Source organism: Apostichopus japonicus, chromosome 8 (genome assembly GCF_037975245.1).
Source record: "Apostichopus japonicus isolate 1M-3 chromosome 8, ASM3797524v1, whole genome shotgun sequence".
Taxonomy (NCBI): domain Eukaryota; kingdom Metazoa; phylum Echinodermata; class Holothuroidea; order Aspidochirotida; family Stichopodidae; genus Apostichopus; species Apostichopus japonicus.
The window spans coordinates 1,280,063-1,305,019 of record NC_092568.1 but is presented as its reverse complement, the minus strand read 5'-3'; the positions used below and the strand labels follow the sequence as shown (position 1 = coordinate 1,305,019).

The 24,957-nt window shown below is 37.2% G+C and overlaps 3 protein-coding genes across 3 annotated transcripts; 2 read left to right on the top strand and 1 right to left on the bottom strand.

Annotated features, from left to right (window-relative positions):
* Positions 1-577: 577 nt before the first annotated feature.
* Positions 578-7,626, bottom strand: LOC139970770 (malate dehydrogenase, cytoplasmic-like). The gene is made up of 8 exons (XM_071976743.1): positions 7,467-7,626; positions 6,844-6,942; positions 6,152-6,248; positions 4,590-4,765; positions 4,178-4,300; positions 3,585-3,761; positions 2,583-2,696; positions 578-1,963 (listed from the first exon to the last, which is right to left on the bottom strand). Exons 1-8 carry the CDS (start codon positions 7,467-7,469, stop codon positions 1,751-1,753), a joined length of 1,002 nt encoding a protein of 333 aa, XP_071832844.1. The 5' UTR covers positions 7,470-7,626; the 3' UTR covers positions 578-1,750.
* Positions 7,627-9,465: 1,839 nt separating this feature from the next.
* On the top strand, positions 9,466-16,249 carry LOC139970888 (uncharacterized). Its single transcript, XM_071976947.1, has 8 exons — positions 9,466-9,644; positions 10,591-10,681; positions 11,173-11,275; positions 11,598-11,730; positions 12,513-12,634; positions 13,796-13,959; positions 14,166-14,370; positions 15,048-16,249. Exons 1-8 carry the CDS (start codon positions 9,602-9,604, stop codon positions 15,141-15,143), a joined length of 957 nt encoding a protein of 318 aa, XP_071833048.1. The 5' UTR covers positions 9,466-9,601; the 3' UTR covers positions 15,144-16,249.
* Positions 16,250-17,352: 1,103 nt separating this feature from the next.
* LOC139970887 (SUMO-activating enzyme subunit 1-like) lies at positions 17,353-23,529 on the top strand. Its single transcript, XM_071976946.1, has 7 exons — positions 17,353-17,546; positions 18,618-18,789; positions 19,502-19,758; positions 20,485-20,678; positions 21,574-21,718; positions 21,893-21,962; positions 22,143-23,529. The coding sequence occupies exons 1-7, from the start codon at positions 17,458-17,460 to the stop codon at positions 22,233-22,235; spliced, it is 1,020 nt and encodes a 339-aa protein (XP_071833047.1). The 5' UTR covers positions 17,353-17,457; the 3' UTR covers positions 22,236-23,529.
* The last annotated feature ends 1,428 nt before the right edge of the window (positions 23,530-24,957 follow it).

Genomic DNA, 24,957 nt, shown 5'->3' with positions numbered 1-24,957 from the left:
TAGTACATATTAATGCCAAAGAAGACTACGGGGCGGTAGTGATGGTTATTAGTATGGTTGTGTTTATAACAGAATGCATAACAAGCCTTTCAGATTGGATGCAAACCTTCTATGGAGCTAGTACATATCTAGGATGATTGATGTTTATTCCATCTTTAGTTTGGTCTTGTTGCTTGAAATAATAACACTTTTGATGCTCAAATGACCTTAAACCTGCACCAAAAATATGAAGGTTCTTATGAAGATTCTACGCAAAACATCAAACAGGCAATATATCTGTGGAAGTAAATCAAAGGGTCACACTTTGGTGACCTCAAAAGACCTTTCTAAAAACAATATGGTTTTCTTGTGGAAGCTAATTACAAAATATGAGATGAGCTTCTAGTTGATATCATGTACACAAGCTATGACATTATGCACTGTATTCCCATTGACTGGATAGGATATATCAATATAAAGAAGCTGTTGAAAAAGCCACACATTGACAAATATATCTGCAACACATGAAAGGGTAAATCCATGAACAGGTAAATCCTTTCACCAATGAAAAGAAACAAAAGAAAGGAAATTTTACAAATTTCATTATCAGTCACCGTTTATTCAACAGCTGCAATTGGAAACGACAGACAACTCATTTCTACTGTAAATGTTTAAAGGCTCTGTGAGCAACTTGTTAAAGTGTCGAGATGAGATCATCAAATGATCGTTCGATACGTTAATATTCAGTGATATTCTTCTTAATAGATCATGATCACTTGATCATTTAGATAAATAAACCACAATCAGTTTGACAAGAGGTTTGAAAGATACTGCATCAAGATTCAGAACAAATCTAGATTCAAATCAAGATTTAGATATCAATTCAGATCAAGATTCAAATCAAATCAACATTCAGATATCAAAGATTAAAGAGAGCCTTAGAAGAATCTTTGCGTTTAATCAGTATTAGCATCTCATTACATGAGAGGACATAAAATGAATAAATTTACTATCAAAGGAGGAGGAAAATAAATTAACACTACAAATTGGCTTTTTAGAGTTGAGAAATATGACAAGTAAAAGGTAAGGCAAATAGGCTTTATAGGAATGGATGAACTTTAAAGATTATACATCACAATGTGAATACTATATCGATGGCAGAAAAACATCCACTGTTAAATGGTTTTATTGTAAATCTTCTGAGATCATTTTCTGCTTTCGATCTGCAAAAAGTTCCTTTGATTGTGACAGATCTTTATTATTGAAACCCTGCATTTTACTTTCAAATACAAATTAATCACCCGGAAAAATATAGACTGTTTCATATGAAACAGAGGAAAAAGGAAAAGATAACTACTTTACTGGTAAAGGAAATAAGCTCATGCTGATATTGCTAATTGAAATATTACAATGACTAATTAGGAGACGATATCGGAAGAGAGAACCTGTCAAGTTTGAGTGGGAAGGGTTGTGGATGGGGGGGGGGGGTGTGAATTTGGGTAATTCTGTGGTTTCAGCTAAACAAAGACATGGAAAAGAGCTCTAAATGCTGTAAACAAATCAAAATCCAGTTACTGAAAATGAGCTGAGGGTGTACAGAAACGAGGGACAGATGCTGACAGAATATAGAGGCTTCTGGAGTAGAACATCAGTTAGGTTGAAAGCAAGACAGTTTTAAGCAGATAAATCACAGAAGAGATCAAACTTAATTTATCAAAGAGGAACCTCAAATCACTCAGAGCTTTGACACATTTCCTTCACCGGCAAAGAGTCAGGCGTTCAAGAAGTCCATCGCCATATCCTTCTCCTCTGCCAGTTCTTTTGCAGAAGTGTCCATCTTCTTGCGTGAGAAGTCGTTGATTTCCAGTCCTTGCACGATAGTCCACTGCTTGTTCTGAATGCAGACGGGGAAGCTGTATATGAGCCCCTCTGGAATTCCATAAGTGTTACCATCAGAACTGACCCCCATTGATACCCATTTATCCTGTGAAAAGGTGAAAAACACAGATTACATGAACATTGAAAGACTGTTTAATAAGCATGCGTTTCTACAGCCATTTCAATTATCTTCATTCCATCGTAAATATATATATTTTTTTTTTGGGGGGGGGGAGGGGCAATAGCCGCAATACCCATAAAACAAAAATTCCAATTTTTTACAAACATCTTCAAATAGCCGGTAACCTCTTGCCATTCTATTAATCTTGAGCATAAAATGTAGTTTCAGTTTGTTTTAGTTAAAGTGTCAAATCAGACATATAGAATCAACAGATAAACCCAGACTTAATTATCTATATGTAAACAGGAGTAGGTCGTATCTAAGGTGAGCCTACCATACCCTTACATCAAATGTATCTCGGTTAAACTGTCGCCCTACTTCACAAGTACATGAATCAGAGTCGACTTGTTGTCAGTCACTGGTAGGTACCGGCTACATGCGCCTTCTCTGCCTAGAATGGATACTTTATGTAGCATTTATGCAGAACACAGAACTATTCAAGTGGAGTGAAAATGGTGGGAATTGGAATCGATCTGGATATATTAATCAAATACGATCAGCTGGTTGAATACAACATCACAGTAGACAAGATAAGACCACTTACTCCTTGGGTGCCGAACCACCAGTCTCTCATATGGTCGCAAATGGCCTTTGCCGCCGACATGGCGCTAGAAAGCTTACGGGCAGCCAGGACTGCAGCACCACGCTTCTGTACAGTCTGTAAACGAAGAAAGGAAGAATCGCACGATTGAATATAATGCGAATAAAATAAAACATAATAAAATAACACGACCGTTAGCAAGAAGCAAGTCTGAAATCAACACAAAGAAGGAGAGAGATATTATAACTCACAACAATGAAACAGATTTACAAATGTTCCTGTTCACTATTAAGTATTTAAAGAAATGGGGGTTCCAATAAGTTGGTTAAGTAAACAAGAAAGCTCACTGCCAAGAGATTCCCGTGAGATGATTAACTTTCTTCTTTTGAGCTGGCACTGGTCAGACCATATTCATAAAGTTGACTATTGTTGAGCCAATTGTGAGCCTTTTTGTCCATCTTAACTGGAAACTATTATCTCTTATGACCTCTTCAAACAATGGACCCTTCAGACTTGTAGTACAAGTGCCGCCCCCATAAGCAGACGTAGAAGTAGAATTTCCCATTAGATTGGTACAAGTACAACGATCTAAAAACGAGTACATAATTATTGAATTAGCTGCTATGCTACTACGGAAAATGCCCACAGCATGATTACATATCCAAAAGTTGGATTACGAGTACAGGTAACTATGTTAGAATACTAACTCACTATAGGTCTGGGATCCATACACTCACTCACAGAGGGACCTACTACGTGACATCTAAATTACAACCAAGTTATACGTGTAAGGAGTTATTGTTAGCAAGCATTAGCACACTTGACTTTGGTTGACTTAGTATGACCTTTGACATCCATCAACAACATTCTCTTTTGCCAAATTCCCCATCCCTCTCCAAAGGTACTCTACCGCCTATTGATAACAATACTGCTTTCACTTCCTTCTTATGCCATATTCTATATGCTGGAGGTCTTTAAACTATCTCAAATCAGACGTGGTTTCACCTCAATGAAAGGTCCAGTCAGCCAGGCATCGTCCTTTACTGCTGCAAAGACAGGCGTAGAGACACCATCTATTTCTGCTTTAGCGTGTAAAGCATCAGGGTACTGTGTGGTGGAGTGGTTCCCCCAGATGGTTACATCACAGACCTTGTTGGTGGGTAAACCAAGCCTGTCGGCAATCTAAATACAGAATAAACAAACATTTTTAACTTTCTGCAACATATCCAACTTGTTTTTGTGCCAAGGTCAAGCTAGGCTTGACTTTAGTCTTTTCGCTTCAGATAACGGATTCGTTATCTGAAGAGAAGACATTACTGCCACAACTATGAAGAAGGAGTGTTTTATCCATTCAGTTTAAGAGGTTGTTTTGATAATTCTTTTGTCAACTGCAAGCACAACTTAACAAAACTTTTGGGTGTTGAATGTGGTTAATTTACAATTGGACTGGATTCTTAACAATGATGCTGCAGTTGCCCACCCAAGGCAAGTAACAAATAAAAAGGAGCGAGTTATTAAGTTGAAGAAGAAAAACTAGCTAAATTAAAGATGGGAGTAGGAAACGGCAACACATCCTCATAGGGACGTCAGAGCTTTACCTGAGCCTGGGCACGGTTCTGATCTAGCCGGGTAAGGCAGGTGAAGTTTTCTTTCGGGATGGACGGAGCAGATCTCTGGGCTATTAAGCAGTTGGTATTGGCAGGGTTGCCAACTACAAGCACCTAGAAAAATAAAAGAGATACAGTCAATAAAACCGTTCACATCCTAGCTTTTACCATGCATGAACACTCTGCCTACTTAAATATGTGACTGAGATGTCACCAGAAAATGGCATGGTAACAGAAGACCCATCTGCTTAATCCATATGGCCACAACATTTGCCTGGAAAAGAATTATGAATCAAATAGTGACACTTTTTATGCCCCATCACACTACCATCTCTGTGTCGCCACCACCTTCCATGAATAAACAAACCCAAAGAGTTCTTGAAAAAATAAAGAAATAATGTACCTTGATTGTCTTCTTGGCAAACTGGTCCATTGCTTTGCCCTGAGCTTGAAATATTCTACAGTTGGCTTTGAGGAGATCCTTTCTCTCCATGCCAGGCTTTCGTGGCATGGCACCCACCAACATGGCTGCATCAGCTCCCTTGAAGGCTTCATCTGCATCAGCTGTTGGGGTTAGAGCTGAAATGAAAATATTGAAATGACTTACCCGTGTGACAACTAAGAAAGTGGTCAGCGGAAGTAAACATAAAATGAGATAATCTTATAAACTGTGCTACATCTTACGATTCACATAAGTTTCCAATGGTCATTTTATCAGCCGTAGGTTATTTATATATAACATGAACAGGTCAGGACAGTACAAAGGGCAACGAAGGTCTACATTGGAAAATGCTGTATGTACCTTGTTAAACACATCTCAAGTAGGGAAAGGTTGTGATACCTTGTACTTGACATGAGGCTTTACGAATCCTACAGTTTTTGTGCTGTTGGTCTCTGGCATTTAGGCAACTTTGGTGAACACAAATATATTTCACATAGGGAAACACTGGTGTTATTTTATTAACAATTATTTTGGGATGGCAAATCACTACAGATGAAAGTTTCAGACCAAGGTAACATACTTGTTATAGGTTATAGCTTATTATATATATGTATAAACATACTTTGATTTGATTTCCTTGCCAAAGGTAGAAGGAATCTATGAAATTGTGTGTGTGTAGTTATATATGTTGGTGCATAATATGACTTAGCTTAAAAACAATGTACACCAAGGGTACATTGTGGTTCAACTTCATAATAATACACATAATTAGAAAAACCTTCGTATTATATCTTTGAAGGTCATTTGAGGTCACCAGTGGTTAAAGTCTTAGAAAGTTGTAATCATCAAAAAAGCAAAGTGAGTGCAAGACTGTGATAGTTTTTGTAGAACTTAAAACTTATTTGAGATTGTATAAAATACACTAGATCAAACTCAAAAAGTGCCTGTTGGTTCAACTCCATAATATGCTTTGTGGGTCCACCTCAATGAGTACAAGAAACATGTTGCATATTGTGGTCTCGTTAGGTCATGATGTACAATTCTATTGTCTGTGTTGTTTAAAAGAGACCTAGACAATATATGATGTCATCCACACACCACACAAAGACTAATGCCATAAGAATCAAATTGGCAACCTTCCAAGAGGTTGATCGCAACAAAATTTTGGCATTCTGTGGCATTCAGCTAATTTATAACACTAGATAAAAAAGAAAAACCCATATGTTAATCTCTATGGCAATACTTGGTCCACCATATCTTCATTCTTAAAAATCCAGTGTCCACCACCAAACAAAGCCAGTGTTCACCAAACATATCCAGTGTCTACCACCACCAAACATATCCAGTGTTCACCAAACATATCCAGTGTCTACCACCAAACATATCCAGTGTCCACTACCAAACATATCCAGTGTGCACTACCAAACATATCCAGTGTGCACTACCAAACATATCCAGTGTCCACCACCAAACATATCCAGTGTCCACCACCAAATGCTCCCAATGTGAGGCTTTTGACTTACAATTTACGAGAGGTAGAGAGCAATCCTGGAGTTCCATGATGACTCCATCAAGTATAGGAAGCATTTGTGGGATGTCAAGTAGAACGAGGTCCAACCTCTGTGTTAAGAAACAGTTAAGTATTAAGTGACTTGATAGAGGTAGAGATAAAAGAAACAAGCTGAAATAAATGAAACGTCTTTAATAGCAACTCCATGAACAGGAAAATTTGCTTGATATTAAATTCAATACATTTCCATGTATAATTATAATAGCTTTTGCATACAAAAACAACTTCACACAACACTTACACAAACACTGTAAAGAAAGGAGGTACAACACAGGCAGCAAACTATGCAGGGAAGCAGTTTTGTTACAAATTAAGGTGTTATTGCTGAGAAAAGCTTACTTTTGAAGTTTTATGTACACATGCATTTTAACTTTTTACTCAGTCGTACATCATCACCTCTTTTATACAACATTTTTTGTACTCAACAAATTCACTTTACTATAACTTACATGTTGGTGGCAAGCAAATAATTTGAAATATTTGAACAGAATATCTGGGCTGACTGACTAATTTACAAACAAGAATGGCCAAAATACTGAAGTTACTGATAGGGTATACATATCCAAATAATGTCTCAAGTATCCCCAGACTGATGAAACATATATATGATGACTGGTTATGCATTTGAAATTCTTAATGTCTCACCTGGTCTGATCCAAATACATCTCCCTTGGCGATGGAGTACAACAAAGCATAAGCAATTTGGCCTGCAGCGCCACTCACTACGACACGAATAACATCAGCCTGTTGGCAAATATTGTAAATGACACATTACATCAACCTTCAATATAAGCATCATAACATGCAAAGTGCAAATTAGATTTTGTACAAAAAAAATCGACTTTATACTTGTTAGCCTAGCTAGGCAAGTCTGAAACCTGCTTGCAGTGTATTCTCAATTGTCAAGAGAGCACAGCAGAGTGACCTTGATATTGACACTTGAATCCTAACCCCATTAAAATGACAAACTTTCTAAGAACTTGCTGTCATCCCTATTGAAATCCCATCAACTCCTGCTTTTGTCTATCCACCACGTTCCACACCCGCTAACGTACTTAACGCCTCTGTCCGAGTCTGACTGACTCTAAATACCAGCACAAATTTACTGGGCCTAGCCTACGTTGGTTACATAGCCTGCCCTAGCCTAACAAGTAATTATACCCTAATGAATGTCGGACCTGTACTCAGACACAGGTATTTAAACTAAAAAACCTGAAACTAGCTTTGGCTAAATACTTTGACTCAAATTTAGTACGATCGTTCCTCACCATTTCTGATAGGTATATGTTCTGCTAATGCGTATAACTACTTGGTTTTCCTGGTAGGATACACGTTTCCCAAACTCTTACTCCCTGACACAGGCCACACAGATGAATTGAATTTCTACGTACGTACCCGGCCTCATAACGTATACATCATCGCATGACAGAGACGCGTGCACAATTTTGTACATGGCCAGGGGTGAAGTACCCTGGCGAGGTCAAAGGTCAGTACAGCTACCCGTTCGATACATTGTGACCCTAAATAGTTCAGATTCTTGGCCGTAGTCTAAACCTTTCCCATCCCTCTAACCCCATACTACTCGAACAAACTTTTGCCACCTACCCAACCCCTACACACCTTTACCCAGCCGTCGATGAACGTTATTGAACTTACATCTTTCAGGAAATTTGTTGCCTATGCTTATAGTGGGCCTTTAGTTTCGCACCTCCTCAGTGAAATCTATCTCAACTTCCCTTAGGATCGATGTACGAGCAGTTCCCCAAGACAAAAACTGACTTTGAGGGTTACGGGCATGGGCTGAGATGGAAGATCTTTCCTTTAATCGCAACTTGGAACTTAGTTTCCGAAAATTAAGAAAGAAAATAAACCTATAAAGAAACTCAATTCTCTGCATTTATCGTTTATCATTCTGCTTTTATCATTAATGACCGAGGAACTTAATCCGCGCACTGAATCTGTAAAAGGGCGATCAAAAATAAACTGAAGTTGTGTAGCACTGTGTGTCAGCTATACTGAGCAATTTTTGTTAACGTCAATTAAACTTTATTTACTTTTTATCATTGCAATTGGCAAGGAAATCCCCTCCACTCCCAGGACTATCATTAGGCAATCTTTCCACCAATAAAAAACGACCGAACATGTCGACATATCGAATAAATATAGTTTAGATAACTTATAATCGAAATTTTCATATATAAAATGCTGTCGGAAATTCCATAAATTTCCATAAATACATGTAGAAATTTTTAAATGGCTAAATAGAATATCTAAATTGGAAGTCATTAGTCGAAATTTCGACATATAACACAAACGTTCGACTTTCTATATCGAAAGACAATCTCCTCAAACCTCGCCCTTTTTCACCTCGCCCTTTTTTCGCCTCCCCAGCCCCTCGTATAGTTGTGCACACTCTTTCATAGCTCCCTGCATGCCGGTGTCAATGCATAGTTGCAACTTCCCCGGCCAGCCACAGATATTTTTTTTCACATAAATATTAGGGTAGTCTTCTGAAGAGCCTATACTGGCTTTAAAAAAAAAGAAGACTCCAAAGAAGAAAAGAGAGAAAATATAGGAGGGAAAACAACAATAGTAATAATAATATAATAATAATAATAACAACAACAATGATGATAATAATAATACGTATATGTTACAACTATACTGTTATATTGAAACTTCGCTCCCACAACGTTTTTTGGTCCCATCAGTCATTGTATTCATTACCCTATTTGTTTCTTCAGAATATTTCATTTCTCTCAAATTATATACGAGTGTTTTGATCATCCAAAACATTTCACTATAGCCGCAGAAGATTTACGTGCGGAGACATATATACATATATATATATATATATATATATATATATATATATATATATATGCGGTGGGTCGTGGCCCCGCACATTCCTCACATATGGCAGGGGAGGAATCCAGGATTTTAAAAAGGAGGGACGAGGTCGTGAGGTGGTTGAAGCATAATCCCATGTAGGGCCCGGTATGTATGTGGGTTCTCGGCCCTTAAAATATTATATTAAATTTTATACTGGAAAATCGTGCATTGTGCATGAGGTATACCGTATTTTAGACTATAAAATAGGTATATAATTAGGAATACACAAAAGATTGTACTACAAACTACTTTTAATTTTAAGGCGCGCCAGTGTGGCACAGAAATGTATTAACTTCTGGGTTGTGTCGTCACGTCAGTCTGCATGACTCATTAGCATTTTTATCGGCTATTGCAGTTGAACATAGCAAGTGCGATAACCTTGAAAATGGTCTCTGATACGCAAATAATCAACTTCATTTTCTTGAGTTATGGTGTTTAACTTCTTACCTTGCATGATCAGCGGTTAGCAAACGGACTTGGAATCAAGAAACACCTATCAAAACTCCAAAGTATGAGGGTTGTGGTTCAAAGAGTTACGAAAGCGAGTGTAACAGGTAATTGATGTAGCGACGCATGTTCATTGTTCAGCCTAATTGTCCTAATGTGGCCATACCGCTGTAGGCCTACCCAGTACCTGACCAGTGTAAAGTAAACAGTACCACTGTTAACAGTTTCAGTAAACACAATAAATATAACACTAAAGTAACCGTTTGAATAATACTGCTGCTTCCAATTGACAGACCCGCTAACTAGTAAGGATTGCTAGGTCTTAGAAAGTGATACGCAAATGCTTGATAAAAAATACAACACTCATGGTTGAAATTCTGCCTGGAATCGGTGCAATTTCTTCTCGTTTCTTGACAAAGGAAAGGCATAAATATTTTATGTATATATGCATTAGTCAGCCAATTAGACCAAACCAATTGTTAAGTTTTTGCTAAAGTTAAAACATTTAAATGGCTATTGAACCCGAGCCCTAGCTGTAAAATTAATTTCTTCCAAATACTTTTAAGTTTCCTTTTTACCATAAAGTTGATCTGTGAATTTTATTTCAGGGATTTCGAAGAACGGTTTATGAACTGTGGTTTGAGTGTGAGAGTGTATTATGTGCAATGCTATGTACCTACCAACTGGGCATGGTAGGCTGAATTTGTACATTCGCGAGTGTACATGTATAATATATAATAGGCAATCACCTATGGTGTACACGGGAAAGTGTATTTGCTGCTGTAAAGTGAATGGTGACAGATGAACATACCAGAGATGATAGAGATGATAGAGAAAGGACAAATGAGAAATGGGGATGTTACTTTTAACGCATAGACTTTGCTTTCTACAGTTCTGTATGGTTTCATAACTTTACTTATATATGACCTATTAAATGCAACAGAGACAATATTTTCATAACCAACTGCAGACATCAGAAATTGCTGGATATTTACTGTATATATAATCTTAGAATTTTGTGAACATTTTCACTTGTTTTTAACTTATTTTCAGTTGGTGATGAATTGATCAGCTCCATTGGCAGAGGACTATGTGTCCTTGTTGGAATCTGTAGAGATGACACTCCTAAAGAACGAGAATATCTGTAAGTATCGGCTAAGATTGGAATAATTTTTCACGGGTGTATCACATTTCCGCCATCATCACAGGAAATTCATGTAATCCTTGGCAGCAAAACCTAAAAAACAAAAATGTTCCATTACTGCTTGATTGAATCATAATATAAGTCTGAGATTCCAAAAATAAATAATAGAGATATTTTGGAATGAAGTACATTCATCCAACTTTACAGGTTTTTTTTTCTGTTATTGAGTGTTGCAGTTTATCCAGTTAAAATTGCATGAGTGCATTGCACAATAATGAGATGATTTCATGCTTGATAAAAAAATATTGTGACATGCATATGGGAGTCAAATAGGAGTCACATTCAATGATCCCGAACTACTATCCTAATTTTTAGAAATTTGTATTGGCCTACAGCTTGTCCATAAAAGTTCAGTAGCATTGCCAGAAATATAGGGCCAAGTAATTAAAAAACAATGTTTTAAAATTTAATGGTTTCTTCCCTTTCTACAGGGCAAGAAAAGTGCAAAATTTAAGAGTGTTTGATGACGAGAATGGCAAAAGATGGTGCAAGAGCGTGAAAGACAAAAATTTTGAAATTTTATGCGTGAGTCAGGTGAGTACAACTTTGACAGCAGTCTATGCTCAATAAAAAATTAACATCCCCAGAAAAAATAATAGTATTTTAAATTTTCATGAAATCTATATTTTATGTGCTGTAGTTTCTTTGGTACCTTACAAAAAATGAAAAAGATTATTGATAAAAGGTAGCTGTTCATTTTACTGCAATTATACTGTATTAAATTTGTCCATAAAATTGTACATTTAATAAGTGACCTTACCCTGTCCATACCCTGTCCAACTTTTATTTCTGGCACTGATTGGTAATCATGATTAAATACTTCAACATTATCAACTATAAATCTTTCTCTTTCCAGTTTACTCTGTATTCGGTGATGAAAGGTAACAAACCAGATTTCCACAATGCCATGCCTGGTGAAGAATCTAAACAGTATTATGATGACTTTCTTGCCATCTTAAGGAAAGGTTACAATTCAGAAAAAATAAAAGGTAAATTCCTTGAGAATGTTGGAAAAAGTACTCATATTTATCATATATTTTCATATATTTTACAGTCTAAATCAGCTCTTCATTGTAGAGGCGGCCTCAGTCGGTGAACTGAGGCTTTTCTAGTGCTGATGACCTGATGTGTGCCTGTCTCAGATTCTAGGTCAATGCAATAGCCATATCAAAAGCTCTTTGATGAAAATTCAGCTACAGAAAATTATTCCTGTATAGCAGGAATCCTCAGTTAAGTTTATACTAGGACCGTGAAAAACTTTAATAAGGGCCAGAGAGAACCAAGGATTCCACTACACATACATTGAGCGATACGTAAGGTAAGCCAGTACGGTGCTGGGGGTACCAATTTGTTTCACAGGCAGGACTGAAATCTTTCGACGACCAGATTTTGCCCGTGCACTGCATATTGAGAACCCCTGCGGTATATAGCAAGGAAGATAAAGTGGTAGAGGGTCTATCTGGGAGGAAAATATCTGCATGCTATTCCAACTAAATGACCATAGCTAGAGATTTTGTGTTTCTGTTGTCATGATTTAATAAGTGGGGTGGATGTTTGAAGAGAAACAAAAGCAAATCAAGTTGAGTGGGACATATTTCTCCTCCCTTACCAGTCTCCCACCCTTCCCCCCCCCCCACATACACACCACCACCACCTTTCTTTTCAATAACCATTCTGTTCAGAAGTAAGAATTTAACTGAATATATTGGTTGAATTAGTTAAATAGTCGAGCTCCTACAAAAGACTGTCATGACATCTTTCATTATTACAGATGGCAAGTTTGCAGCTTACATGCAGGTACATATACAGAACGATGGGCCAGTGACGATACAATTAGAGGCTGTTCCAGATATCCATTTCCAAATTCCAGAGAGTAGAGTTGGTCCCAGAGCTGTAAGTACTACAGTATTAAAAAGGTATTCATCAGGATCCCTTAATAAAGTACTACTGACACCTTGCCAATTTGCCTCATATTCAGTGCGTTTGTTGTGTGTAAAAATCACCTTCAAAAAGCTTCTTTCGTTTCCAAGATTTACACATTTGAAGTTTTGATAATTGGAAACTTGTTAAATATGTGCAAACTATGACGTGTAGGGATGCCTGCATCGAGATTTCTTATGTTAGCCCTTAATAAAGTTAGCCCTTAATTACAAGCCAACATATATCTTTTGAATAATGTGATGTTTCTATTAACAAAGAAGACAACATAATATTTCAAAAAATCACCTTTGGCCACAAACTTGTGTTTAGCATCCTTGAAATGAAGGTTTTATATACAAAGGAATATTGCATTACAGAATATTAGGCAGTCACTCCCTTAACATCGTCAATGTGCATAATTAGCTAATGTTCATAAATAAAACTAGTATTAAGGTAAGACTTTTTAAATGGTCAATCTTAGATGGATTTGATGGGAGTTGCAGCTATTTTCTTGATTTCTAATGCCCATTAAAAAATATCCACATACCTGGTAAAGTAGTCTGGAATGTTTTGTGAAAGATACCTCATGGTTTATAGTCCTGTACAAGTTAAGTCCCACCATTGGCTCATCAGATTTATATAACGTAATATATTATAAACAATATAAAAATTGTTGGAAAATTCCTGTGTTGCCAATGTACGTGTTATGTAAATTCCCAGCAGACCACATTCATGTTTTATTTGTCCAAGCTACTTGGTAAACCAAGCTGGTAGCAGATTTTTTGTTTGCAATTTTGTGTAAATCCTGCCTCTTTGGAAGTTTTAAATATTCCTTGACACTTTAATGCAACAGACATTTGCAATTGAAGAATGGTGACAGGAAGACAGTTTCTCACCAGATAGAACATCTTGCCACTAGTGCGGTCCCTACTGTGCCTGGTGTATTGATACCTTGACATGGTCCCAACCATTTCCTCTTCTTCACTTTCCTAAAGTTAAGGGAAAAGAAGAATAAGATGTACTAAAGTTGTTAATACCATGTACCTTCTTCAATCATAGTTAGTTTCAGATAAAAAAGTATGAATGTGATTTTGTTAGTTTGGTATAAATCCCTTCTTCTTATCACCCACAAAGGCATCAGGGAGTAAAACACCAGTAGCAGTTGTAAGAGGCCAACCCCAGGACAGAACAATTGAAAAGGCTACAAGTTATATTGCAATATTCACTTCTGCATTCAATGGAGAAACTTCTAAACAAGAGGAATTCTTAAAGGTACTTCAGGAGTTCACACAAGGAAAGTAAGTACAACTCTCCCCCCCCCCTTTTATTTTTGTTGTTTCATGTCTGTTTGTTTGTTTTAAACTTTTTAGTTGACATTTACAAATGACTGTATGAATTTTTTTTTCTAAAGAAATGACATGTGCATTTTTTTATGCTAGGAGTATCATCAAGCCATTTATTTATATTAATATAACGTTGTTGTCTTCATTGTCTATTTTGCCAGCATCCATCACATGCCAGAGCTAATTCTCTCTGCTGTTGATATTCTTCAAGAGGACAGGCAGCTGCTATGTGGGTTTTCAGGATTTTTACCACAAGGTTTTAGTATATTCTTGGAGAATGAAGATTTAGAGCAAATCCGCATTCGGTGTCCCGCTGTAGAAGATATGTCGATCAAAGAGTTAAGAGATCATGTAGAAGAATTAAAGGTAAAGTTAATCTTTCAATTGGGGTGAGTGAAGGGGGTCGGGTGGGGTCAAGATGGTTTTTATCCGTTATATCGAATACAAGTTCAAAATGTCTTCCTTTTGTCTTGTAAAAATAAAACAATCTTGTTGCAGTAACCTGTCACCAATTGCTATATAATGTAAATACCAAAGCAAAGTGTCTCATGAAATATCCATACTTTGAGATACATCCCAAAAATTTTCATAACAGTACCGATCAAAATATCCCTTTCTAATTTGCATCAAAATCTTCTTTAATTTGTGACAGGCCATAGATTGCTTTACTCTATGGTTAGGACGTATTCTATAGAGCAGCACATCTATAAACTGCAATTTTCCTCTCATGACCTCACATGACTGTTTTTCCTGATTGTATATAGTTGTGCAGGTGAGGGTAGGGAGGGAAGTTAGGAGACAAATAGAAGATGAAGGGAAGTTGGAGGAGGGGGGGGGGTGTAAGAGAGGGGGAAGTTGAGTGGTGATAGGAGATGAAGTATGTAACTACATGCACAACCATGGAAGGTAGCACCTCTACTTCAATTAAATATCAATTTTAATAGAGATATATTTGTTCGGTACAATACAGGATTAGATATCATTGCAATACCAATATATGTTAGGGGCAAAATAAATGAGTGGCATATACTTTCTCTCTGCAGAGCAACGAAGCATCCGCCTCTCCTGTACCGTTAACCAAACCAACGCGGGCAATGGAGGAATTGATCTTACAACTCTCAAGACTTTTATCGAGTTGACCAGATGGTTAGGTCATTTGCCATGTTGCCACCTCTGAAGGCTCTTATTCAGTCCAGATGGGCACAATGGATACCTTTGTGAAAGAGCATGATCATTTGTAACAAGAAAAAAACCATAGACTGTACACTTACACAAACATCAGACTGAAATATATATATCTATATTAATCAAGATAATTAGCAAACTTATGGTACAAGTACAACAGCACAGGAGTACAAATACAAGTACAAGTGAAACTAAGCATGAGTACAATATGTACGCATAATTTTACACTAGTATCGATACTAAATTTCCAAAGCGCCCCCGAGTTCGAGTACAAGTGTAAATCCACATTGGACGAGTACAAGTGCAGGTAATAATGCCAGAGTATGATAAACAGACTCGCCAGAAGTCAAATTTAATAGTTTCCAGACAAAAAATGTCAGTTTTTGTATGTTTCATTGAAGCATCCTACTTTATAAGCATTTAATGTCATGCTTTGTGCAAAACATAGGCTATATTCAGCAGACCCCTAAAAGTGATGTAAAACTTTATAACATTTATAAAAGTCATTAATTTTTTTTTTTTCTTTCTGGCCAAGATCCTCTACAGAGGTAGAGGAGCATAGTCAAGATATTGGGGAGTTTGATTAAATTGACTCTCCTTCAAGGAATGTTTCTGCATTGACCATTATGTACTCCGAAGATGTCCAGACTCGCTCATAGTTACTTTCAAGTTTTCTTATTTATTAAACAAACTTGTGATGATTATTTGTTTTTTCTCCTGCTGACTGTAAAGTCTCTGTAAAGTACTGTATAATCTGTGTGCTCCAGACATTTATTCATACTCTTAGTTATGTTCCTCATAGTGGTAAATTCACTCAAATAGTCCAGTTTTATGGACAAAGAAATGACAGACTTGAGCCATATAAATACTGAATGTCTTTTACATTAATAACGAACTGAGAGCAGGTACAAAGTGGAAACAGGCTTTATTTCTCTGACACTCTCCTACAAAGCAAAGGGAGAGATTTTGTTGAAAATGGATTACCATCGAGTACCCATGGGATCGATATAGTAACTTATTTATCAGACAATTCTCTGCAATAAATCTTCAGAAAATTTAACATTTTACTGTTCTGTTTTGTTTTGCTTTTTTGCCTGTGCATACACCTTTCTTGATACTGAATGCCTGCTTTATAAGAACGCTTTGGTCGGTATATTTTCTTTTACAGGGATGGATTTCATGAGTTTGTGACAATAGGATAGAGTGTAGCCAGATGGCCAGTTGTGGTAAAAATTTCCTATAGATTACATTTGGGAAGGTGCAACAAAAGTCCTAACTTCTTTCCATCAGTATTCCCCACCTCCCCATAATTTGCAGCAATCCAGGTTAGGGTCATAGGTTATGAATTTGCGATCTTCAACTTTAAATACAAAAGCATGATTTAATTGAAAATTGTTTCCAATAATGCCTTTATTTGAAATATTCTCTGTTGGGGAGGAGGAAGGGCTCGAGTGCCCCTACCTTTTGTCGTCATGATGCCCTTGAAAATAACCTGTTACCTTCAGCAACAACTATGAAACGAGTTGCTGTAGGTGCCAGCCCTCCGGCAAAATGCCTTTCTATTTTCTTGATCGGAAGTCTGAGAGCATGCTAAATGAAAAGCTTGGAAGAAAGAAGCAAGGCACAAACATACTTCATGCATTCACTTTGCTGCTTTTACAATGTCATTTCAACGAAAGTTCTTGGCGTTTTCTAAAAAGTAGCGCTAAAATTTCCTCTTGACCTCATCGACTTCATTCGAACCATTTGGGTTGGCAGATATGCAGAAATTCATCCATAAAACAATGGTCGGCGGTTTATTGATCTGTCGTTTTGACCCACTGCTCCCGCGTCAAACTTCAGCGAATTCCCATATCGGAGTCTAGTCACTCGTATTAACATTTTCCCTATATAAGGAAACTCAAGCAGGCGCGTAGCTAAGGGGGGGCGAAGGGGGCAGCGGCGCCCCCCCCCCTTGAGCATATTTTTAAATTTTTTTTTAACGTTTTTATGATATCGCTAGTATTTTCAAAAGAGAAAATGCTAAGATGCAACTAACAAGGCCTGGGAAGTGCCTTTTCCAGCAATCTGGGAGGCATTTCCAGCCAAAATTTTCTTGTACGCTCCGCGCCCATCATGGTGGCGCTACGCTTAGATAGTTTGCAGAGCCGTATATACGGCTCTGATAGTTTGCAATGCCGAATCTACAGTTTCGCCCCTCCCTTGGCAAATTCCTGGCTACGCGCCTGAACTCAAGCAAAAGTAACACGAACAGGTCGCATTTGAAAAATGGCCAACCAAGACCAGCTTATTACCGAGGATGAGGCAGAGTTGTACGATAGGCAAATTCGATTGTGGGGTCTTGATGCCCAGAAAAGGTAAGTAAATTGAATATTTTCGTATCTTTGGCACTTCACTGTATTTACAAATTACACTACAGTCAAAATATCACTTTCGTTATTGGTCCTTGCGATAGTACATGGCCTACTTCCACGAAAAACAATTTTGTAGTGTTTTGCTCACTACTTCACTGCGTTTACAGTCAAAATATCACTTTCGTTGTTTTTAACTGAGATAGTACATGGCCTTCTTCCACGTAACACAATTTGAAGTGTGTAGCTCAGTACTGACTGCTATGAGATGAGGTTAGCCTAAGCTAAGTAAAATGAGAAGCAGCACTGAAAGTTATGTGTTGCACAGAAGACAACACTTGCTGACAGTGATGTATAATAAAAATGTATAATGGGAGGGGATCTAATTCACGTGTACAACAACAGGATTGTGCATGCCATGGTTTTGATATCAGATGGTTGTGAAGGTATGGAATGATACTTTTTGAGAGAGGTCACTCCAGATAAAGCCTCAGGGGTAAGAAAACCAAACAACTTGATCCCCTCTCAATCCCATTCCCCTTCCATTGAGACTGACCATTGATTTTGATGATGTTACGAATGGAATAATTTGAGTCAGTTGTTCTTTCTAAAATAGACAAAGGTTTTAGAAATGCTAAATTGGTTGGATATTTTTAGAATTGCAATAGGATTTGTGGTTTCTTCATGCATTCATATTCCCCTGGCTCACAAATCAAATGGGTGCAACCTTGAAATTAAAGGAACATAAAGGAAAATACCATTATTAGTGTAATGTGGTATGTTATTGTAGGGCGCTTGTGGTCAGATCAAGACTGCATTGAATTCCATGTACTTCATTCACTTCTTAAGAGAGGAAAGATAACAAAAAATGCTTTGAAGTACCATAATCAGAGTTGATCATAAGTTGAATCATAAGTTGAAAATAGTGCTCCAATATATACTAGTTGCTTGTGGGAATATTATCTGTTTAGCCATTAAAATAGGCCATGGACATGTGTTTCTTGATCAGCTAACCCTATTTGAGGGACTTAGACTGTACAATCCTAAGTGTCTACATGTCTTCCATTTCTTCTTCAGGTTGAGAGTCACCAAGATGTTGTTGGTTGGTTTGGGTGGACTTGGAGCAGAAGTTTGTAAGAATATTGTCCTAGCAGGAATCAAATCTATTACCCTGATGGATGACCAAATTGTAACTGAAGCTGATTTCTTTTCACAGTTTCTGATAACCAGAGAGGACGTTGGTAAAAATGTAAGAAACTTCTTCATTTGCATTGAAATTATGATCATTGTGTATCCAAATTAAATTCAAGTACAGCATACTGTACATAATGAGTTAATGTAGGTGCCAAGCCGCATTCTCTAAACATATATATGTAACAAACACTGTTGAAATACAAGAGAGTTAATCCAAGTTTGATTATTACTCATGGATCATTTATAATTATGAATATAAATACAACATGATCAATTTTGGCAAAATGTTGAAATGTATGTCTAATAGTTTATACAGTATGCAATTAATAATTGTATACTAGTAAGTTGTTCAAGGATAGTTTGCTTTTGAAACTATTCTCTGTTCCCTCATCACAGTACAACTCAATCAAGAAATAAAAATCTTAATGCCTACTAACATGTAGGGGAGAAAATTTATGAACTAAGACAGAACTGATCACTGCAGTGCGCACAATGCTGCACCTTCACTGCACTCTGTATCTTCCCACAAGAAATTTGATTTTTTTCTTCTTCTAGCAACCATACAAATTGCAAGGAGAGATCATATGACAAAATGTTTACCTAAATGAAAAACTTTATTTCTATGGTGGTATAATCACATTTAAATGCAGCTCATTAACATTCATTGTCTTTATGAGCACATTAAATGATTAACTGGGATGTTGCAAATCCTACAGAAGTCATGTCATAGAAATGAGTTCATTCATACATATCATTTTCCATCATAGAGAGCTACTGCTTCTGTAGCAAGAGTTCAAGAGCTAAATCCCAACGTCATTGTAACTTCGAATGAAACGTCTGTCACTGACAAAGAGGAAGCATTTTTCAAGCAGTTTGATATCGTGTGCCTTACTTACTGCAAACCTGAGACAATTGTGAAGGTGAACACTTTTTGCCATGAGAACAACATTCAATTTTTTGGAGGAGACATCTTTGGTTTCTACGGTTATTCATTCTCAGATCTCAATGAGCATAACTATGTTGAGTAAGTACCTAAGCAAGAAGTATTTAGTTTTAGTGGAATATTTTGTTACTTGAGAAGTTGAGATGGAGGGGTTTGGGGGGAGGGGGAATAATAGCAGGAATGATTTTTTGAAATTTTGTGTTGCAGTTTTGACAGGCTGTGAACTTGGTTTCATATGCTAAACATCTTTGCACTAGTATAGTGATTTTAACCTTTTACATAGCATTTCACAAAGTGATACCAGATAATTGATTCTTTAGGTGGGGTAACAAGGTACTAATTGTGCATACTCCTTAACATTTCATTTTGTAAATTTCAAGTAATTGTGAATGACTTTCTTTTGTCAAACAAAATGGAATACACCTGTGTCATCGACATAAGAAGTATGTTTGTTTATTAGCAAATAATTCTTAATTTTTTTTATCTAACCTTTAAAATGTTTCCATGTACAATGAATATTAATACCAACAGTGCAAGCAGAGAAGGTAAGTTTCTGCATCATTGCACTTACTTAAAAAACAAATCCTAAGAATCAGGAATATTTTTGGGAAGAACTAAATGTTACCATCATCTTAATATTGGAGGATATAGATACTTGTGATACAACTCCACAGAAAAAGATTAAAAAAAATAAAATAGACGTAAGGCATAATATAAAATACTTTAAACATTGTGAAGAAAGTTTAAAATGTTAAATATAATAGCGTTTGTACCCTAAATATCTAAGCTATTCTCTCTCAATTTCAGGGAAAAGCCTAAAAAAAATAAAGGGAGCAGTGGAGAAGGGCCCTCCAAGAAACAGAAAGTCGATGCCACAGAAACAGTATTTATAAAACGGACGATGCACTTCACAAGATTCAAGGAGGCTCTAGAGAAGAAATGGGGTGGTATACCCGAGAAGGAAATGAAGCGAGTGCCACCAGTGTTCTTTATGTTACAAGGTCATTGATACATTTCATAATATATACTTTATACAAAAAAACAATTGCCAGAATCACTACCAAAACTATTAAAGCAGTGTTTGTGCTGAATTTGTTCATTAGCTGAGATTCTGTTCGATTTTAAAATCCCAAAGAAAAATTCAGCTTTTTTCCTTTGACTAGTCAGTAGAGCAAAACTTGTTTCATTAAAAATATTTCAAATTCTGTTTAACATATTACATGTTATCAGTATTAATTTACAAAAGTGTCTGGGCTACAAAATGCTTTTTAATAGTTTGCAAATAAAACACGTAACTTGTGTTTATCAATTGATGTTTACATGGTGAAGACATATACAGAGGTATCTCATTTTCACCAGTTAAAACTTACTGTGAGTAATACTTGGTAAGGTTTGGTTATAATGCTGTAATGTGGTGACCAAGCACAGATACCTTAAGAATTAAGCAAGTATGAGCCTTTTGTGGAGTTGCCAATGTAATACTTTATTTTAAGGAGGAAAAAGAACTGTTTTATGAACTAGGCAGAGTGCCTGTTGTAGAATGTATGTTAGTGAGTCTATTGTAAGTTGTACAAGCTGCTGCTGATGATTGAAGGTTAAACTAAATCCATTACGCTCATTCACTTATCAACTTAATCACAGTAACATGACTGAAAGTAACTTTGATAGACCGAAAATGAACAAATGACATTGTATGATCATTTTGAAGATAAAGTTGGTGGGTTCAAAGTTTATGTATCAACCTATGTTCGTGTTCATTCTGTTTTCTCCTAGCATTTCCATATGTTGAATTAACAAATTTTATATCCTTTTTTGATTGTAATCATTTTAGAATAAAATGTGGAAACCATAATTTTGTGACTGTTTTTTTTTTTTTTTGGACATTTCTCTTTGCAGTGCTCCTTAAATTTGAATCCGTTATGGGACGGAGACCTAAACCTCAAAGTGCCGAGAATGACAGATGTAAAATACTGGAACTCAAGAAAGAGGTCCTTCAGAGCCTTGATGTCAAAGAGGACTACTTAAAAGATGATTTTGCAAGGTCTGTACTATAACACCGCAGTCAAAATTGATAATTTTCAGATCCAGAAAAAAAGAATAAAATCTCTTAACGGTGTTACAGTCATCCAATTGATGATAAACTCTAATTGCTATCTAGTGTGAAACTGTAAATGTGTATTGATTTTGTTTTTATTATTTTGTTTTATTCTGACAGTCTAGTAGCAGGAGAGCTTAGCCCAGTATGTGCCATTGTTGGAGGAATTCTTGGTCAAGAAGTAATCAAGGTAACATCGCCATTTTTGTATCCCTTGTATTCTTGTCTTGCAGGTATATTAGTTTGGGTTGTAAGTATTAACAATTATTTTTGCAGCTCTCTCCCGAGTCTCCTCACTAGGCATTTTGTGAAGATTGTATTCCTCCCTTTTAACAGTCCAAAATAACATGATTGATTCCTTTCCACTCAGGCTGCCTCACAGAAGAATCCTCCTCATAACAACTTTTTCTTCTACGACGGAGAGCAGAGCGTTGGATATGTCGACTGCGTTAAAGACAGCTGAGAGAAACTGGTACAGTAGCATTAACTAATAATAACGATGATCGTGTGTATGATAGAAGGATGAAGGACTTCGGAACTGATATGACCAAACTGGAAAGTGTTTGCTTTTAAGCTCAACTTGGGAAGAAATCTTGCCCTTGATGACCGGATATGAATCTCAGCAAGGAAATCTGAATGGCATGTACCTGGTAATAGAACTGATGACCTGTAAAATTAGCAGAATGTAGAGGCCTAACATACCATGAATGAAAACGTGTTTATGGGGTGCAAATGAACACCTAGTGGAAAGTCAACATTGGTAGGGTAATAGTTGAATCAGTCATTGCAGGGTAACATTCCAAGATTGAGGGGTGGTAGTTCCAGAAGAAGAAAAATCTACTCAAGGGACCATGATATATCTGAAGTATTTGATACTATGTGCTTGGCAGATGCTTTCTTGGGCAGTACAGTAGCAAAAAAAAAAGTACAGTAGCAATGATATACTTTCAGCATGTGTCAGGTGGTTTCAGAGGGTAGAAACTGATCAAATACAAAAAAGGTTTGAAGTGATGTATTCTAAATGATATCACTAAGAACTTCAATTCCGATCCACCCACAACTCCCTCCATATAATATTATACTCCTGTAGGAATGCAAGCTCTACATTTGAATGTTATTCCTTTCAATTAATGCCATAGCAGGTATTAAGACTTCAAGAATCTCTGTTACTTCAGATATTTTGTATGAAAGATTCAGTATGCTACATAAGAATTGGGACCAAAGATGTTATTATTATTTATCAAAAAGAGCTAATGTTTGCATCGGTAAGGGTATTGATACATCATTTTTAGAAATCAGTTTTTCTTTGAGTACAAAACTCAGAGAAAAGGAAAAATGAGAAGCAGGTTTGGGGAGGGTGTGATTGTCAGGAATAGGTGTCTCCCAATATAATGTTCTCAAATGGTGACAGCTGATTTCAGAGGTGTCAACTTAATTTCATCCAGAGCATGGAGCCGGCTTCCACATCTTCTGACCTCACCCTGTACCTCTCTCACACCCACCCATCACCCTGATGAGTTGAATAATTGACTACTTTGTCATTATTGGTTGTTACGTTCTACCAAGGCTTTTTGCCCCATTATCCCATTATCTCAAACCGATTATTTGTGTATAGTAATTTTGTTCTTCTTTCCTTTCCTTTTTTTGGGTGGTTGATCACTAAGGTTTACACATTTTGTAGCCAAAGCATTTGTAAAAATACATTCTTTATTTCTGTATTTGACATGAAATAACAAATAAACTTGAATTAAATTCAACTGGTTATGAAATCTCCTGATGTACTTTTTCAATCTTGTGGTATCATGTACACTCTCTGCCAGCAGAAATTATGCCCTACAACAATTACTATATGCAGTAATTAAGTTGAAATGTTACATGTGTGGAGGGGGTGGGGGATGGATGTTTGGGGAGTGGGAAACTTGGGTAGAATCTTTTGTACAAATGGCCATTAAAGGGTGTGATCATGCACTCGCGCAAAAAGAAACGTCCAGTGCCGGTAATCTGACCTAGTTTCGAATGAGGTGTAACAGAACTGTTAGACACCACCATCGATCACAGAAAGTACACACACACAGCTTGCTACCATTGGTAATTAGACACTTGTGTATAGTCAGTACATACAGCTGCGGTCAATACCCACAGCACTGTGTACAAACAATACAGCGATGGACATCTCAGGTCCAGCTAAAGATAACAAGGTATCACGTTTCATTACCAGGTGCGTATCCAGGGGGGGGCGTTGGGGGCGCGCGCCCCCCGGGTAAGGAAAAGAGGAGAGAAAAAAGAGAAGAAAAAAGGGAAAAGGAGGGGGAAAAAAGAAAAGGAGGAGAGGAAGGAAGGGAAAAGAAGAAAAAGGAGAACAGGAGGGAGTAGAAGATAAACGCCAAGACCTCGGGAAGTGAAAGAGGAACGGTCATAATTACAGCGTTGACCCCTATAATATACACAGGGTAGCCAGTGACAGATCGAGGATTACGGAGGGGACGTGCGCCTCACCCTACCCCATACACCGACATTTTGACGTTTCCATTTTTCCTCTTTCACTAATGTATCTATATATATATGCTATATATGGTCTATCATAACGCGTGTTTGTGTATGGACGCCTTAAACAATTGTACAATTGTGCTATGGAACCAACTGTGGCTGGTCTTGAACTCAACCGAGTCGTCGGGGAACATGACGCATTTCGGGAAGGGGCGACCACCCCCCCCCCACCCGAGCAAATTTTCTTTATGATATCGCCAGTAATTTCAAAAAAGACAATGCTTAGATGCAACTTACAAGGCCTGGGAAGTGTCATTTCCAGCGATCTGGGAGGCATTTTCGGCCAAAATTTTCTTGTACGCTTCGCGCCAACTCATGGTGGCGCTACGCTTAGATAGTTTGCCTACAGGCTTCGCCCCTCCCTTGGCAAAGCAAAGAGCAGATATCACATCATATCAGTGAGCATGAAAATGCATGTTCCAGGGTGAACAGCCTCAAAACTGTCTATGTGTGTAGTAGGAGCCCAATTGGACTTGGGGGCTGTAACGACTTGCCCGAAAAATATAACCAACATTTTTCGCGCGCAAAGCGCGCATTCAACATGTTAATGTCAATATCATATAAGCAAGCATCGGTCATTACATCGCATCGTGTACCGTACGGTCCGTGAAAGTTGCGCAGTATACCGCCGGATGCTA

What these genes read in the sequence shown, in the direction of transcription:
- LOC139970770 (XM_071976743.1), bottom strand. An exon ending in TTGCCAAGAAGACAATCAAG is followed by an intron (nt 4,301 to 4,589) that starts GTACATTATTTC and finishes TTATTTTTCTAG; the next exon opens with GTGCTTGTAGTTGGCAACCC. An exon ending in GGTGGTTCGGCACCCAAGGA is followed by an intron (nt 1,964 to 2,582) that starts GTAAGTGGTCTT and finishes ACCTTTTCACAG; the next exon opens with GATAAATGGGTATCAATGGG.
- LOC139970888 (XM_071976947.1), top strand. Translation starts at nt 9,602, where the DNA reads ATGAGGGTTGTGGTTCAAAGAGTTACGAAAGCGAGTGTAACAG. An exon ending in TACGAAAGCGAGTGTAACAG is followed by an intron (nt 9,645 to 10,590) that starts GTAATTGATGTA and finishes ACTTATTTTCAG; the next exon opens with TTGGTGATGAATTGATCAGC. An exon ending in CCTAAAGAACGAGAATATCT is followed by an intron (nt 10,682 to 11,172) that starts GTAAGTATCGGC and finishes CCCTTTCTACAG; the next exon opens with GGCAAGAAAAGTGCAAAATT.
- LOC139970887 (XM_071976946.1), top strand. Translation starts at nt 17,458, where the DNA reads ATGGCCAACCAAGACCAGCTTATTACCGAGGATGAGGCAGAGTTGTAC. An exon ending in AATGAGCATAACTATGTTGA is followed by an intron (nt 19,759 to 20,484) that starts GTAAGTACCTAA and finishes TCTCAATTTCAG; the next exon opens with GGAAAAGCCTAAAAAAAATA. An exon ending in TTAAAAGATGATTTTGCAAG is followed by an intron (nt 21,719 to 21,892) that starts GTCTGTACTATA and finishes TTATTCTGACAG; the next exon opens with TCTAGTAGCAGGAGAGCTTA.